Below are 19,268 nucleotides of genomic sequence, written 5' to 3' on the forward strand. Positions count from 1 at the left end.
TCTGTTTTAATTTTTAATTTAATTGTATAAAAGGTTATAATAAAAAATTAAAAGAATTAAATTTGACTTACGAAGATTGACTTAATAAATCCGAAAAATTAAAATTTGTTATTAAAGATCCGAATACCAACTTTAAAGTAAGAACTTTTAATTATACAAAAAGGGTTTATTCAAAAGAGGATCGTAAAGCAAGATCATTATGAATGACTAAATATTGGGAAAAAGTAAAAGCTAAGAACTTTAAACCAAAAGATCGGCAAAAAAAGACTTGAATTATTCTGACTAAAATGCGGCCTTAAAAGTAAAAAAAAATAAAAAGATTTAAAGGTTTTACATTTTAAATAAAATAAAAATTGTATTATATGCATTATATTTTACGAAGCTTGTAATGTAATTTAAGACGAATATATAATGAAGCTGATGATGCGAGTAAATCGTAAAAGCGCTCCTAGCATATATAGTGAAATAAGGTAAGTCATCCTACTTTATTTATTCTGTCCTTTGGTTGATTTAATAAAACAAATATATTTGTATAAAGTACAGAGGAGTGATTCGTAAAAGTGATTTGTGTGTGTGTGTGTGTGTGTGTGTGTGTGTATTATATTCATAAATATTGTTTATTTTTTTGAAATATTACTTTGTTCTAAAATAATATTTTTTTACCTTTAATTACTTATACATATTCAGCTTATCGGAACAAAAATTACAGTTTTATTATTAACAGAAAAAATAACTTTCCTAATTGAAATAACTATCATTTGCAAAACTACCAATCACGGAGAAAACCAAAGCTTCAATTAAATCAAAATTGTACAAGGGCCATAAAAACTTTATGGTAAGTTATAATTAAAAAATAATTTTTATCATTTTTACAGTAGTCTTGGTTCGTTTTTTTTTCAGATTCTCATAAATAACAAAAAAATATATATATATTTTTGTAATAATTAGAGATTATCTTTCTTTATTTTTTGGTTATAAGAAATGAATATCGAACTATTTCTTGGAAAGAAAAAAAAATTATACAATCGTTTTCTATCACGCTCTTATAATTGGGTATCTTCATGTATAATCGAGTATCTTCATGTAGTCAGTAGGTGTTGAACTTACAACGTTAAAATTACTGACAAAAACAGTATGGGTCATGATTGGCATTCTATTACGTAAAGTTATGGGGGAAAAAGTTGTATTAATTTATTCTGAATTTTGTTTCAGTTAAAAAGTTTTTTATATTATTTTTAAGATTACTGTTAATTTATCACACAAAACCAACTCGCTAGTTTAGTAAGTTTTTGGCTTCAAAAGTTACATTACTCGCATTTATTAAGAAATACTCGTATGTAGCAAATTGATGGATCGTAGTAGAAAATGGTTAATTATTTATTTATATATCTATTTATAGAAAAAATTCTTCTTCTCTTGCTTAAAAATAATACACCAAAATTACGCATGTGCCTACTTAAAGTAATAAATAAATAAGTAGGTATCCATAATTAAATAAGGAAAGAAAATAATGTGCAGCAACTTTACTTATTTCATTTACAATGGTTTTAATTTCACTTAATTCTTTCAGATTTATTTGCACAGTAAATATTTATAACAATTATTAAAGATGATAAAGAAAATTAATTATTATAAATAAATTGCGTTTTTTAAAGATTAATAAAGATGTCACATTGTAATTGATTATCGTTTTAATGAAATGCTAGCTCCAATAATTAGCTAGTTTGTCCACCGAAAAGGCTTAACGGATTAAATGAAGCAGTACCAGTACGAACCATTTTTATTAAATTATTTGGCATTCCAGTTAACTGTTTCACTGTAGGTTGTAAGGCTTCTGGTGTCATACCTGTAACGCCAGTAGCTAGAGCTTCTGTCGTTTTTTCTACTGCTTCAAGGTTTACATCTAACACTTTTGGAAGGGTACTCGTCACAATATTTTCTAAGCCTTTTTTGGTATTTTGCAAGTTGGAAACAACAGCTGATGCTCCAGGTACGGCTGACAATCCCTGCGTAACTGTTTCTGTAACAGCCGTTGTAGCAGCTGTAGCCTGTGCTTTTCCGGTTTCCACTAGATTAGTTGCTGCACTTACAGCATCTGTTGTGGTGACAGGAGTAGTAGTAGATAATTTAACTCCAATTAACTGGAACAAAATAGTAAAGTTTAACATATAAATTTTACAGATAAATAAGTGTAATAAATCGTTTTATAGTTTAAAAAATGTTCATTAAAAACGACTAAATATGTATTTACTTTTTATGAATGAAAATAATGTAAGATCAATTATTTATTTCTGATGCTCAATAGGTGGAAATTCTATGACCTAAATCAATCTAAAAAAAACTAAATGTTTCTATAATAAGTGAAATCTAAATATGTTTTTTGTAAGTCAACTAAAAATTGTAAATAAATAAGTAGGACAAAAAAAAACAAACATATACGGTCGCATTAATGCAGACAGGTGTCTAAAGACACCTGTCCACCCATCCATCCATCTGATTTTTAACATTCTCCTATACCACCGCATTTCAAAAGCTTCTAATCTTTTCTTCTCAGATACTCCGATCGTCCAAGCTTCACTTCCATATAAAGCGACACTCCAAACATATACTTTCAAAAATTTTTTCCTGATATTTAAATAAATGTTTAATGTAAACAAATTATATTTCTGACTGAAGGCTCGTTTCGCTTGTGTTATTCGGCATTTTATATCGCTCCTGCTTCGGCCATCTTTAGTAATTCTACTTCCCAAATAACAAAATTCTTCTACCACCATAATCTTTTCTGCTCCTATTTTCACATTCAGTAGTCCATCTTTGTTATTTCTACTACATTTCATTACTTTTGTTTTGTTCTTGTTTATTTTCATGCGATAGTTCTTGAGTAGGACTTCATCTATGCCGTTCATTGTTTCTTCTAAATCCTTTTTACTCTCGGCTAGAATTACTATATCATCAGCAAATCGTAGCATCTTTATCTTTTCAGCTTGTACTGTTACTCCGAATCTAAATTGTTCTTTAACATCATTAACTGCTAGTTCCATGTAAAGATTAAAAAGTAACGGAGATACGGGGAACATCCTTGTCGGACTCCCTTCCTTATTACGGCTTCTTTCTTATGTTCTTCAATTATTACTGTTGCTGTTTGGTTCCTTTACATGTAAGCAATTGTTCTTCTATCTCTGTATTTGAACCCTAATTTTTTTTAAATGCTGAACATTTTATTCCAGTCTACGTTATCGAATGCCTTTTCTAGGTCTATAAACGCCAAGTATGTTGGTTTGTTTTTCTTTAATCTTCCTTCTACTATTAATATGAGGCCTAAAATTGCTTCCCTTGTCCCTATACTTTTCCTGAAACCAAATTGGTCTTCTCCTAACACTTCTTCCACTCTCCTCTCAATTCTTCTGTATAGAATTCTAGTTATGATTTTTTATGCACGACTAGTTAAACTAATTGTTCTGTATTCTTCACATTTATCTGCCCCTGCTTTCTTTGGTATCATGACTATAACACTTTTTTTGAAGTCGACGGAAATTCTCCTTTTTCATAAATATTACACACCAGTTTGTATAATCTATCAATCGCTTCCTCACCTGCACTGCGCAGTAATTCTACAGGTATTCCGTCTATTCCAGGAGCCTTTCTGCCATTTAAATCTTTTAATGCTCTCTTAAATTCAGATCTCAGTTTTGTTTCTCCCATTTCATCCTCCTCAACTTCCTCTTCTTCCTCTACAACACCATTTTCTAATTCATTTCCTTCGTATAACTCTTCAATATATTCCACCCATCTATCGACTTTACCTTTCGCATTATATATCGGTGTATCATCTTTGTTTAACACATTATTAGATTTTAATTTATGTACCCCAAAATTTTCCTTAACTTTCCTGTATGCACCGTCTATTTTACCAATGTTCATTTCTCTTTTCACTTCTGAACACTTTTCTTTAATCCACTCTTCTTTCGCCAGTTTGCACTTCCTGTTTATAACATTTCTTAATTGTCGATAGTTCCTTTTACTTTCTTCATTACTAGCATTCTTATATTTTCTACGTTCATCCATCAGCTGCAATATATCGTCTGAAACCCAAGGTTTGTGTTATATCGTTGAAAAATTTTCAGCGAGGGCTTATTGCTGCAGTTAAGAAAAATTCCAAAATCCAATTTTTTTTTGGATTTTGGGCTTTTTTGGACACTTTTAGTTCAGTCAATTGAAATCAAAAAGGGACGTGCACAACTAGATGTTACAACTAGGATTTCAGTCCTAAATCCAAAATTTCAAAATTCTAAGGCTAATCGTTGTTAAGTTATGCGAGATATACGTACGTACAGACGTCACGCCGAAACTAGTCAAAATGGATTTAAGGAACCATCCTTAAATCCATTTTGACTATTGTATTGTGAACCATCACAATACTTCCTTTGTACAAGGAAGTAAAAATAATCCAGGATAAAGAGAATACAGAATAACAGTAAATCATTATTTTCGAAATGTTTATCTACCTCCAATTATTATTTAAACAGTAATCCTAAATTGAAAATAAAAATTCAAAAAATAAATATTAATTCCAGTTATTTATTTTAATTCTTTAATTATTTTAAACTTTTGATTTAGTGAAAATTTTGATTTCGCTAAAATCTAAAAAATATAATCCATTAAATCGGAATGAATTTCCTTCCAAGCGTATACTTCTTCCTTTATTATTTCTTTTGAATAGGCAGCAAACAGTTTATATTTTCTTGTTTAACATCAAATAAAACAACTACTTTGAAAGAATGTATTACACTTTTGCAAAGGTTGTAAAATGGTGGGAGAGTTTTGGCTGAAATAAAATTTCAAATCTTTGCGGGAATACTTTAGCAAAAGTCCTATATTAAAAAGTTGAAGTTTTATCAAGAGCACAAATTACCAAAACGTTTTATTTAACATTTGCCCTTCCCCAAAAAAGTTAGTTACTTTATACATTTTTTTTTTTTAGCTATGTCTTACTTCAGTAAAGAAGTTAGTGGGAGTTTTTTGCATCTTTATTTTCTACATTGATAGGCCATCACCAAGCTATTGAGGTTACTTCGTGTTATGGTGAATATTTTACGGATAGAGTTCGTATAATTTTCGTAAAAATTATAAACAAAATTTTGTGTTACCGAATTTCCAGGAAATAATAGCTATAATCTCAGCTTTGACTTCTCTTTATCTGAAAAATTTTTGTTTCGAATTCCGATTTGATATGTTTTATATTCTGTAATTTTTATATTTAATATTTTTATGCACAAGCTTTGACTTTTATAATTAATTATTCGTAGAAAAATATTTTAGATGCTTTTCAAAATAATGTTAATCATTTTCCCTTTTTAGAACTTATCTTGAATATATATATTGCTTAATCCGGCATGTCCGTTCTATTGTTGACAGCGTTTGTACTTTTCTTGATGCAGGAGTGGTCCTTTTATGCGTGTTTTGTTTTTTGATGCTGATGAAATCAATCGAGTGTTTATGTTTTATTGTATGTTTTTCGATCGCATAAATATAGAAAAAAGAAAGTGACAGCGCTCACTAAACCTACAATACAACATAAACACTCTTTTGATTTCAACAGCACCAAAATGTGTATTAGACAAAGAACAAAATACACATAAAAGGATTACTCCTGCAACAAGAAAAATACAAATGCTGTCAACAATAGAACGGACATAGCCGGATTAAGCAACACATATGTTAATTTAATTTTTTTTTAAATCATATTTATATTATAAATTTAGTTTTAAGGAAAGTAATGTTTGTTTGTAATTTTTGAGAAAAATATGTGTATCGTAGAGGTTTCAATACGGACGAAATAGTATTCAGGTTATATAAGGAGATACATATAATTATCTAAAGATAAGGTGAGTTACGTGCGAGTAGGAGGATGTATTACAATAAGGGTGGGGACAAAATTGTTGTCCAGGGTGGGTAGATCGGTTAATTTCTTACTACTATGCAAGAGAATTCTGTGTGACGTGTGTATGAATGTGTATTGTCACCTGAGGAACCTTAGAGAATTCAAAGTGAAACGTAGTGAATTTAAATTATAAGTTTGTATAGTTGACTGCTTAACTCAAGAGATTAATAAATATATGTCTTATTACATATATAATACGCCCGTTTAAATCTAGTGTGAAAAGTTAAAACGATTCCAAAACAATCTTTTATCTATATTAAAATCGGTTCTCTATAATAATTCAAAACCGGTGGACAATAACGTTTATAAAACAGAAATATCGATAAATTATTATAATAAACTGTTGTAAAATTTCCGACTTACCAGGACGGTTAAGAAGATAGATAATTTACCGGTTTCCATGGTACTTGAATTAGTCTTCTTAGGCAACTAATGGTAATTAATATGGTTTATTTGAGCTTTATATACTAATCGATTAACTAGGCTTATTAATTTTGTTAGTAATATTTATCCAGTTCTGTAAATAATTTTTTTTCGTATAGGCTACAATAAACAAAGTTGTTACGTAGTTTATACAAGTAATTTATTATTTTATTGATTTAAGCAAAAGGCTTAAAATATTTCTTCCGAAAAAGGAACAGCTGTTATCTTAATTAGGCCGTCATTCATTGGAGTCGTTCGTATTTAATTTTCATATCAATTGCTCATCAGAAATATTAATAGATAAATGAACAAGATACAAATTAATTTACAAATCCGCTTCTATTACAAATTAATTAATTTTAATTGTTCTGTATAAAAATTACGTTTTTAATCACGTATTGTTATTCTTAAATGAATGCTTTCTAGTATAGTATATCATTTATATTTTAATTTAAACACATATGTTTATCAGAAAACATCGTAAAAATGTATACGTTTAATTAATACGTATTCTGTTTGAAAATGTTATAATAGGCAACAACAATATCAACGTAGGGAAAAATTAATAAATAAAAAATACACAAATTCTTGTATCCTGTATATATTAATTATAAAAAAAAATTATTTAACTGGAAATGTCTGTAGAAATCTTTAATCCAGATGTGTACAGGAAAATAAATCTATAACTAATAAAAAAAGGCGAAAAAGTCATGTTCAAACATGAACTTGGCTTAGTGTTGGATTAAGACTTAATTTATTTTCTGGGGAAAGAATTTTTATTATTGGTCAAATAATCCATGTTTAAAGAGGGTAATTTTCAGAAGATTAAGAGGTAATTATAAGATTATCGTAATTATAACTTTTTTTAAATTTTTATTATGTATTTTTTGCAATCGGTCTCTCCTACAAACTTGGAAACATAAATAAATTGTTTGATTAAATAAAACGTGTCTGAAAACTATTCAGTGATAGTCTCGTCAAGTACAACATTAACAGTAGCGATACATATCAGGAACACATGATTAGATTGTATTAATACAAGTTTGATAACAGAATTAAAATAAATTACAAAACTAGTTAACAAAAAACAGATAACAAAATAAAAATAATTTCCAAGAAGATTAATACTCGTAATTAATGGAATACGATTGAACACAGCTATAGTACCTTCATTGTTGATTCAACACAACCTTTAAATGATAGTAGAACCTTACCGTATCCACCTCAAAATGAGTCCAACGTAACCGGAATTAACAAGAATCTGATACGATAGATGAATGTAACATACTAGTTGTCAAGAAGAGTAGACATCACTGTTCCAGCCCGTGGATTATACACTTAACCTTCAAAGTTCACCGAGGTGCAGTATGTGGAGTCTCTTTTAATAGTCTTAACGTTTTCATAATTGTCTAGTACATTCACTGCTAGATGATTTACATGTGAGTATAGTATAGATATGTAGTCCCACTGGCCTTCTGGATCTCTCCACGAACACATGGAATTTTAAAATATTCATGAACCACATTGTTCCTAACGAACCATGGTGTTCCTGAAATCATCCTGTGTACTTTGTTTTGAAATCGTTGTGTGACCTCTACGTTTCTGTTAAAGTGTGGGTTTCCCCACACTTGAGCACTTCATTTCGACATTGGTTTCAAGAAGACATACAACAATTTATTTGCCAGGGTCAAATGACATTTCTTACCAAATAGTCGGTATATTCGTACAAATTCAGTATTTCGTTGATTTATCTTCTTTTTAACTTTATCCTTCCAGGTCAGACGATGATCTAGAAATAAACCTAGATAAACGAAATAACAATTTCGTTTTGTTATTTTTTATAGAATTTTTTTGTTAGAAATAACAATTATTTCTCTTCACTGTAAATGTCACGTGACTCGATTTAGCAGGATTGACTTTTATTTTCTATCTATGTAGCCAGTCGTTAATAACGTCCAACCCAGTTTGAAGTTTACCCAAGGCAAGGCCCGCATCGACTAGGCCTGTAACTATGACATCGTCTGCACTGGGATGGTCTTCCGCATTGTATATCAAATGTAGAATCGAATCCAGGAGTGAACCCTGTGGAATCCTTGACTGATTGTTAATATAGTTAGACGATTCCTGGTTGTGTTTAACTTGTAAAAATTGTCTATCAAGTAGCTATTTAGCTTGGGTTAAATAGCTATTGATTGTTCGTGGTAGGCTTGACTTTAGTTTAAAAATGAGAACGGGAAGCAAACCATTGTCAAATTCTTGCTGAACTTGAAAGCCGCCAAACATTATTCCTTCCTTTCCAATCACCCATTTGTTCACTTTAACAATTCTGTTAATTTTTTCGTGGTTGTAATTATTTTGTATTATCTGATGAAATAATGTAATAATATATATCGGCAACAAAAGACATTTTTTTACTTCCATGTACGAAGTAAAGGAAGTATTGTGAACGCGAAAATTTTTTTTTCAGATTTAAAGAAAAACATCACCTTTAAAACGAGTATAAATAATTTAACTTTTGTTTTTTTCTATTTTACGATATAAATTATATAAACATATAGATAGATTTCATAAGAAAGCTACCTAATGTATAGGGTACCATGATTCAACTTCCTGAGTATTTCGACCTATCTTAGCGACATCTCCTAGACCCCAAAACCACCTTCAGTTCAAAAGTTATATATATATATATTTCACTTTCTTGTGGACACGATGACTGCCGTAATTTTGTGCCAGTTACTTTCAAATTGATACATAATATATAACAATCCAAAATCTCGGTCGAGTTCGTTAATGGGCAAAATCGAACCCTGGGGGTGGAAATGCGGGGGCTTTTTTCAAAAAAACCAAATATCGCTATAACATTCTTATTAAGTAAAATATTTAATTCGTTTAAAGTTCCTACTATTACTTGAATAAGGGCTAAAACTTATATAAGTAAAGTTTTTTGATATCACCAATCATTGGCCCAGGGGATGGTAAAAATGGGTTTCGAAGACAAAGAAAATCATACTTCCTTTAATAGGCAAGAGTATCGAATCGGTTTAAAATGGTCATTACTCCTCTAAACATATCCTAAATCGTTTGCCTGAAACAATTTTTGATATGACCAAACCTTACGGCAAGGGATGTTGCTGGAATTGTAAGAAGATGAGGCTTGTCGTATGCTGAATTTTCACATGCAACGATTTTCGTATTTAGTAAATTTGAAGTTTTTTTTAACTTCAAATTGGAAATCTTTTTTATCCCTTACTTCGCCTAGGTGAAATCTATCTCCTCTTTGTTGTTAATTAAATATCTTGTATTTTAACTTTCTTAAAAAAAATCTACCTTAATCTGATTTTCATACATGAAACGTTAAAAATAAAAGGGGGATTATCAGTCTAGTATTAAAATTATTGAATTATATTTAATTTCGTTTTGCGTATTCCTATTTATGGTGAAATTCATAGAGTTATGATCTAAACTATTGGAAAATTTTGAAATTACAAAAAATATAAATAACAAAATAATGTGTAAAACTGTACGCCTTTATTTTATATAGTCAATAAAATAGTTACGTAATTTTATAAACATGTAATTATCCTAGAATATAATATTGTGTTATTTACGAAAAAATTGATTGCATTGTTTTTAAGGAAAAATTATTTTATTTTTTAAATTCTAAATTATTTTTGAAATTTATTTTAAAGAAAAATAAATAAAACTTTTAAATAGTAGGCGTATTGTTTTATCTAAAAATATACTAAAATTTAAAAAATATCCAGGTATCAACTATTTAAATATTAGTTATGACACAGTAATTAAGTGCTAAAGAATGGCAGGAAAATACAGAAATCTACAATAATACCATCACTTTGAGCTGTGGTGGTTTAATTTCATCATTATTAAAACCCAGTATTTTAGCAGGGCGATTGAAAGTATGTTTCATTAGTCAATATGACGGTTTGCGTAAGGTCAAAATTTATCGACTACGTATTATAGGAGATTAAATATATATAAATCTATTAAATCAGTTTATAATAAATTAATATCTCTGTTAATTTTCAAAGTAGCATACTTATTTATTTATTAACTTATTAATCCACAGAAGCTTACAACAAAGCTTTTACGTGGTAATGTAAAAACGGGAATTTGTAGAGTATGAAAAGTACCATGCATGACCGGGGTTCGATCCCAGATCCTCCGGATTAAAGGCTGAGGTCTTTATATTATATAATAGTAATAATGTATTCTATTATTTACAAAAAAATCTGATGTGGACATCACATGACTTTCTTGTACGCCTATTAAATTAGATATACACATTTTTATTTTAAATAAAAAGTACATAAAATTTTATTTCATCAATAAAACTTGTGATATTTTTCAATATCTTATTGCTATTATTATTTATCGTACAATTTTTTTTTACAATTAGAGGTTAATTAAATTAGTAAATCAATATATTTAAATAAAAAAAAGGAAATGAAGTCGGATTCGAACCAATGTGTCTTTCTCTTGTAAGACCAAATATTTCATTAATTAAATTTTTATTACTATAACTATGCTATAACTCTGGAACCAATAAAAAATACTACTTATGATACATCGTTGGAAAGCACTCAATGAGGGCTTATTACTGCAGTCAAGAAAAAGTCCAAAATCCAATTTTTGTTGGATTTTGGGCGTTTTAGTTCCAGTCGATTGCAATCAAAAGGGGAGGTGCACAACTAGATGTTACAACAGTCCTAAATTCAAATTTTCAAAATCCTACGGCTAATCGTTTTTGAACGTTGAAATTTGGGAACCAACATTTTTCGCGATCACAATACTTCATATAAGGAAGTAAAAATATTGATATTGTAATAAACTAATTATTTTAGACTCATCTGTAAGACGCATATTGCTTACACACGTCCTTCAAATCGGTTCTTGCAAGAAGTTGGTTATTACTCGATCAATGAAGGATATTTAAAACTACGCTGATGATTCATTATTTGTAGTTAGTTACTTGTACAATATTAGAAGAATAAATTCAAAAATTTTACGAAATCAGTCTATAAATTGCCAAATTTTTATAAGTCGAAATAAAAAATTATGAGATGGGCGTCAAAACAATGAATGAAAATATTCCTTATAGAAAAATATTTCAACTGAGCCCGCTTTGACAGATTATTTTTTTCTGTATCGTAAAAATAGTGATTTACCTTTTAAATTTTTATTGAATTTATTTGCCAATCGACCGACTAAGAAAAAATGCATTAAAACTTTATTTGCCAATACTATTTCATTGTTTCAGAATTTTCTTTTTTTTAAACCATTCGTTTGTGCATGCTTTTTTCTGTTTTTAGTTTGGGTTTTTCTTGGAATTCCATGTTTTGTATCAATATTTTCTGTATTCTTCCTGTCAGTTAAATCTTAAATTTTTAGTTTTGTTACAAATTTTGTTTTACTAATTTAAACCGTACATTGTTGTTTTCTTATACAAGCAATGATTAAATATTCTCTTAACCTGTTGTAGATGATATAATCATCAAAGAATTTTAGTTTTTTTTTTTTTTGGCTTCTATCATTTGACTGGTTTGATGCAGCTCTCTAAGATTCTCTATCTAGTGCTAGTTTCATTTCAGTATACCTTCTACATCCTACATCCCTAACAATTTGTTTTACATATTCCAAACGTGGCCTGCCTACACAATTTTTTCCTTCAAGCTGTCCTTCCAATATTAAGGCGACTATTCTAGGATACCTTAGTATGTGGCCTATAAGTCAGTCTCTTCTTTTAACTATATTTTTCCAAATGCATCTTTCTTCATCTATTTGCCGCAATACCTCTTCATTTGTCACTTTATCCACCCATCTGATTTTTAACATTCTCCTATATCACCACATTTCTTCTAATCTTTTCTTCTCAGATACTCCGATTGTCCAAGCTTCACTTCCATATAAAGTGACACTCCAAACATATACTTTCAAAAATTTTTTCCTGACATTTAAATAAATTTTTGATGTAAACAAATTATATTTCTGACTGAAGCCTCGTTTCGCTTGTACTATTCGGCATTTTATATCGCTCCTGCTTCGTCCATCTTTAGTAATTTTTTAGTATGTGAATGATTTTTTGTTTTATTATAAATTTCCTTATCTAAATTTAATTTATATTTCCCAATGTTTTTTAGAATTTTTCTTAAAAGTCTCTATCGTTTCAATTACGTTAGTTATAATATCATTAAGCCATTCCGATAAGTACAATGAAATCGGTTTAATGAATATTACTTTTGTATTTACAAATATTGATTTCTCTATTATAGATGTGATGACAAAATTTTGTTTGTTATGTTCGTTTTCATCATTATATTGTTAACATTACCAAAAAAAATTCGGATGGTTAATTTTAAAGTATTCAAATTTGTCAAGCTTATTGATTCTCCCAGTTTCTTCTAATTTAGTTGCTTTGAAGCATTTTTAATATCTTTTAAAAAAATTCTGTTTTTTAAAGAAAATTTGTAAACCTCTCTTCCAGGAGATTTAATCTTAATATTCAAATTTTATTCTTTCACTTCAGAACGTTTTGAAAGTGACTATATCATCTGCAAATGCTAAACGGTTAATGGAAATATTTTCCCTTTTTTTTTTACAAAATAAGTTTGTTTATTCAATTCTTTTTCCCATTTTTTATAATTCTTTTAAACATACAGTTAAAGAAAATCGATGAGATTTAGTATCTTGTCTAATATTTGTTTTTATTTCAATTGGTTCAATTTGTTTATCCATAAATTTTATTTTTGAATTGGTTTTATAATTTTGATTCTGAAATAAATGTTGATACTCATAAAAGGCGAACTTAATACCATAATAAAAATCTTATTTGGAGACATCATTACTCGAGTATCATGTCACACATTTTGGATTTGGAATTTCAACAGAAAATATTTTTCTATCTTAATAGGTACATATTTCTTCTCGTCAGAAACGTCACTCTTCGCTACGATGCGGGAGTACACACCGTATCCGAGGTGGGAGTGGTGCAGGCACGCAGACTTCGGGAGAGCGGCCGTGTTCGAACACGGCCATCTCCGGAACATCTTCAGAGAGGACCGTACTCCACAGGGTATAAGAAAACGGCCTCATGCCATACGTGAAGAGGCGGTACGAGAGTCAAAAAATGACAAACCAGGCTTAGGAGTCTCTATATTGCGTAACCTATAAATGGAAACCGCACAAAAATTCCGGTCTCGAAAGTGACCGTTTTCGCAATTAAATTTTGATAAAACTTTAAAAAGCTAGACAACACCCCACACCGCCCCACGAAGAGACCACAATTTCTTTTAGTCAGCATATGCGATTCCCTCCGGAGAACGGGGCGCATTTCTCCCTTCAAATAACTAGGGCTCCGTTAGGGGTACTCCTGCTAGCCCATAGGTTCTGGTACCGAAAGGACTTCAGCGGATGGACTGAAGGGGAATCACGCCGGGATTACTAGGCTCAAAAGCTTAGTCTATCACGGTCAGAACCAGTAAATGAATTACACCATGTTCCATACGGATAGGAACGCAAATTACCAAATCCGTCCATAAATATAACTTAAAATTTATAATCGCCACTAAATAACCGATGAAATCCGCCCGATAATAGAAAGATACAGCAGCAAGGGACATTGTCCAGGCTCTGCCATCTGTAGGGAGAAATGTTGAAACTCCCGCCATTCTTGCGTTCCTTTCCCATATTTCTTACGGTTAGGATTTTGAATAGATGTTTTTAATTATTATAATTTATAATTTTACGCTTTAGTGACAATTTTAATTCAAATCATTTACTTAACTAGTCGGATGTCGAAATAAATATTCAAAAATTATCCGTGTGATTGTAAAGTACTGCAACTGTGTTATCAGCTTTTTTTTTATTTTTATTTTTTTAGTTAAAACTTGATATTTTACATCGTGTCTTATTAAATGATTACTTACTGGATTTTTTCTGTATTAATAAACTGTGACTGTAAGGATCGGTTTTAGTGAAATGTATTAGTGAAATAATATAGGTAACTCATATGTTTAATAATACGTTACAAAAAACAGTTTTTTGAAATGGTCTTTTGTCTTGTGCGAGATTAAATTTTTATTATTTGTTTGTTTCTATTGAAGAGAATGTTATTCTAATTAGTAAGTGTTAGATAATGTAAAAGTTAAGAGAATTAAGAGTCTAACATAATTGAAAAGAATCTTAGTACATTATCTTTTTTTGAATTTTGTAATATTTATCAAAAAGATAACTTCACTAAAGTATAATAATTATTTTAATTTACATAAGATTATATATTTTTATAATGTATCCTATACACTCTGTAATTAAAAACCTGATACATTTTATTTATTTATATTTTTTTATGAAAAAGAAAAATATTGCTAGGACTTTAAGGCTGACAGGTTCAGATTTCAAATTGTTAATTACTTCTTAATGCAATATTATTTGATTTTTCAGGAATTAATTAACGATATTATTTCAAGAATGACCAGCCTTAGTCGGTGTAAGAGACTAAGGTGTAACATTCTTATCTCATAAAGTACACTCGAACTGTAAATAATTTGTTCACAGCCTGTTTTAAGGAATATTATTAAAAATAAAGTAAAAAAAAGTTGGTAAACCTTTTCAAATAAAAATAAATATTTTATTTTCATAATGCTGTTTATTTTCTTAATTTAAGAATAATAATTTCATATATATAAAGAACTCTTATAAATATATTAATTTTATACCAACATCTTATACATTAAGTACATCTTACATACTTAAGTACAAAGTAGAAGTGCTGATTTTTACGGATGTTGTTGTATTACTAGTAAATTCTTATTAGAAATCTTTAGGTATCCATGATTTAAAAGCATCTTTTACTGCATTCGATGTAAGTAGTAAAGAATTAGCTCTTACTTGATCAGGTTGTTTATGTACCATATTTTTTGTCGCTGTGGTAGTGTGTGAAGCATGTGATTGACGTGTAGGTAATGTTCTCCCAGAAACTTTATTTGAAACCGTAGATAACTGAAAACAAGAAAAGTGATAAATACTTAATTTTTTTTTCTTATTATACTCACTTTTACTTAGTAATAGACTGTAAGTGATTTTATTTGAAAGAAAAATTGGTCGAATGAATCTGTGTGAATTAAGGTTTATTTAAAGAAAGAGGGGTTTGATTTCGGGCGATTGATTGTGTGTGTGTGTTTGTGTGTGTGTGTGTGTGTGTGTGTGTGTGTGTGTGTGTGTGTGTGTGTGTGTGTGTGTGTGCGGTGAGTGTGCGTACGCGCTAAGAATATTAGCGTTTTGCACGTTAATTTTTTGGCAGTTTCAAAACACTCTTATAATTATTCGCTATTACTCTAGCCTGTTTACATATGTTAAGTGTGTTGAACAATAATAGAATTTTCTCTATTTCTAGAGTCTACGTAAATATAGTTTATAGAGACCACATAGTACGTAATATAGTTAGGTTGTAGTCCACGTATAGGGCTCCTGGTGTAAAGTAGAGATTTGGTTTTTTCAAACAAAGAAGAAAACCAAAAACGTAGGATTTAATAAGTTAAGTAAATTAATACTGGGTATTTAACCAGTAAAAAACGGAATATTAATTTTCACTTTTTTGTTAACCATTTTCAAAATAAATCCAAAATAGAAAAAAGAGCTTGAAATCAGGAAAAACGTTCATACATATATTTATCCGAAAACGTTTTGTTATCGAGTTACAGCTATCGAAAATTTCGTGAGGATATTAGTTCCCGCGATGAAATTTCGGTATATTAAAGGTAAACTTGATGGTTTCTAATGTTTTTTGACCTGAAAACTCGAATAAAACAGGTCCAGCACTGTATTTTCTACAGTTTTCATGATATCAAACGTAAAGAAGAAAAATTCGGTGACGTAAATTTTCTTTTAGGTTTGGAGTTTACTACTACACTATACTAATAAATACGTAAATTTTATTATCAAAACGTGTAGAAAATTTTATTCTGAGATGTATATGTAATATAAAGTCTATGAAAAATAGAAATAATATCAACTTTTATTAACAAAAATTTTGTATGAATTTATAAAAATGAAAAACAGCTGTTTTTAATAAAATAAATTTAGACATTGTAAAAATTAGAATACTTTTAATCTACTTTAAAATATACTCACTTTGTTTTATACTCTAATAATTATTAAACAACTGCCGAAAAGGAGTGTGATGTGGTTAGGGGATAGGTATGTATGTTCGTTTCAGCTCAACGACTGAACCAGTTTATATATATCACCGCGCGGTGGGATCGTTACGTTATGCTGTATATACAGGTTGTCCCATATAAAACGCAACCCCATCAATCACTCATCCATGAAATTTCAAAAGTCAAGCTTACTCCCCTACTCGTAACTGAAATGGACTCGTCCAACATCTGAACATCGCGGCGACGCAGTAGAACACTACCGATAGTAACAACAATGCAATCATAACGTTCAGTGTATTGCTAGACGAACGTGTTTCAATCGTTGAGTCGTACTTCAGTACGAAATCAGCGGTTGCAGTGCAAGATTTGTTTCGCCGTAAGTACCCAGATACTCCGGCTCCTAACAAAACATCAGTATTAAGGTTAATCGCAAAATTTAAAGAGACCGGTTCTGTTAATAACAAGGAACACAAAAGATCTGCGTCAGAGTTGAATACAGATACAGTCACTGAAATCAAATATCTATTATTTGGCCAGGCGAGCGCCAAATAAATCGATCAGACGTTTGTCTGCTGAAATTAATTTGTCTAAATCGACCGTTCATCGGGCGACCAAACGATTACAATTACGACCTTATCGCATTCAAACGGTTCATCAACTTCTTGAGCCCGACAAAGAAAAACGGCTACAATATTGACAACGGTTCCGTCGATTTCTGCGTGAGGGAATTAATGTTATGGATTCGTTATTTTACACAGATGAAGCACGGTTTCATTTGGATGGCTACGTAAACAGCCAAAACAGTAGGATTTGGAGTGCTGAAAATCCCCACGTTTATCACGAAAAACAATTACACCCGCAGAAGTTGGGCGTGTGGTGCGCGATATCGCGGAAGAAAATAATCGGTGCTATTTTTTTCGAGTATACCATTAATGCATAACGATATCAGGATATTTTATTTCAGTTCATCACACTCTGGAAGAGGAAGACAGACACTGCTGACTATAACATGACGGTGCGACATCGTACTACGCAGATTCAACATCTGATTTCGTCGAGGAATTCTTTGGTAATCGTGTTATCGGTCGAGGCTTGTGGCCACCAAGATCTCCAGATTTGACTGCGGAGGATTTTTTTCTATGGGGTTACCTCAAAGAAAAAGCCAACAGCAACAAACCACGAACACTTGAACGATTGAAAGTCAATATTGAACAAGCCACAAACTTTGAAAAAAGTTGCAAGAAACGCTGTAAAAAGAATTGAAGCTTGTATTCAAGAAGAGTTATACGGAGGAAATGAATTAGAAAATGGTGTTATAGAGGAAGAAGAGGAAGTTGAGGAGGATGAAATGGGAGAAACAATACTGAGATCTGAATTTAAGAGAGCATTAAAAGATTTAAATGGCAGAAAGGCTCCTGGAATAGACGGAATACCTGTAGAATTACTGCGCAGTGCAGGTGAGGAAGCGATTAATAGATTATACAAACTGGTGTGTAATATTTATGAAAAAGGGGAATTTCCATCAGACTTCAAAAAAAGTGTTATAGTTATGATACCAAAGAAAGCAGGGGCAGATAAATGTGAAGAATACAGAACAATTAGTTTAACTAGTCATGCATCAAAAATCTTAACTAGAATTTTATACAGAAGAATTGAGAGGAGTGTGGAAGAAGTGTTAGGAGAAGATTTGCTGATGATATAGTAATTCTAGCCGAGAGTAAAAAGGATTTAGAAGAAACAATGAACGGCATAGATGAAGTCCTACGCAAGAACTATCGCATGAAAATAAACAAGAACAAAACAAAAGTAATGAAATGTAGTAGAAGTAACAAAGATGGATCGCTGAATGTGAAAATAGGAGGAGAAAAGATTATGGAGGTAGAAGAATTTTGTTATTTGGGAAGTAAAATTACTAAAGATGGACGAAGCAGGAGCGATATAAAATGCCGAATAGCACAAGCTAAACGAGCCTTCAGTAAGAAATATAATTTGTTTACATCAAAAATTAATTTAAATGTCAGGAAAAGATTTTTGAAAGTGTATGTTTGGAGTGTCGCTTTATATGGAAGTGAAACTTGGACAATCGGAGTATCTGAGAAGAAAAGATTAGAAGCTTTTGAAATGTGGTGCTATAGGAGAATGTTAAAAATGAGATTGGTGGATAAAGTGACAAATGAAGAGGTATTGCGACAAATAGATGAAGAAAGAAGCATTTGGAAAAATATAGTTAAAAGAAGAGACAGACTTATAGGCCACATACTAAGGCATCCTGGAATAGTCGCTTTAATATTGGAAGGACAGGTAGAAGGGAAAAATTGTGTAGGCAGGCCACGTTTGGAGTATGTAAAACAAATTGTTGGGGATGTAGGATGTAGAGGGTATACTGAAATGAAACGACTAGCACTAGATAGGGAATCTTGGAGAGCTGCATCAAACCAGTCAAATGACTGAAGACAAAAAAAAAAAAAAAAAAAAAATTCAAGAAGATGGCGGCTACTTCCAACATTTACTCTAAATGTAAGGTAATGGATGGTAATAATAAAAATTACATTTACATTTACACGTGCCTTTTTATTATTTCAATACCTATCAATATAAGGTTGGGTTGCGTTTTATACGGGACATTCTGTATATGTTTAAATAAATTTAAACAATTGAAAACAAATTCTATTATATAAATATTATATTCAAGATGTTATATTAGTAATTTTCCTATATTAGTCAGGACTTTT

The 19,268-nt window shown here is 30.4% G+C and overlaps 2 protein-coding genes across 5 annotated transcripts in view; one reads left to right on the forward strand and one right to left on the reverse strand.

Moving 5' to 3' along the window:
- LOC142325503 (1-phosphatidylinositol 4,5-bisphosphate phosphodiesterase epsilon-1-like) overlaps positions 1-19,268 on the forward strand; it is a 1,691,101-nt gene that overhangs the window by 892,997 nt on the left and 778,836 nt on the right. The gene's annotated exons all lie outside the window — the stretch shown is intronic.
- Positions 1,509-6,592, reverse strand: LOC142325505 (uncharacterized). Its single transcript, XM_075367355.1, has 2 exons — positions 6,305-6,592; positions 1,509-2,141 (listed from the first exon to the last, which is right to left on the reverse strand). Exons 1-2 carry the CDS (start codon positions 6,341-6,343, stop codon positions 1,716-1,718), a joined length of 465 nt encoding a protein of 154 aa, XP_075223470.1. The 5' UTR covers positions 6,344-6,592; the 3' UTR covers positions 1,509-1,715.

This window comes from Lycorma delicatula, chromosome 5 (assembly GCF_047948215.1).
Source record: "Lycorma delicatula isolate Av1 chromosome 5, ASM4794821v1, whole genome shotgun sequence".
Classification (NCBI taxonomy): Eukaryota; Metazoa; Arthropoda; class Insecta; order Hemiptera; family Fulgoridae; genus Lycorma; species Lycorma delicatula.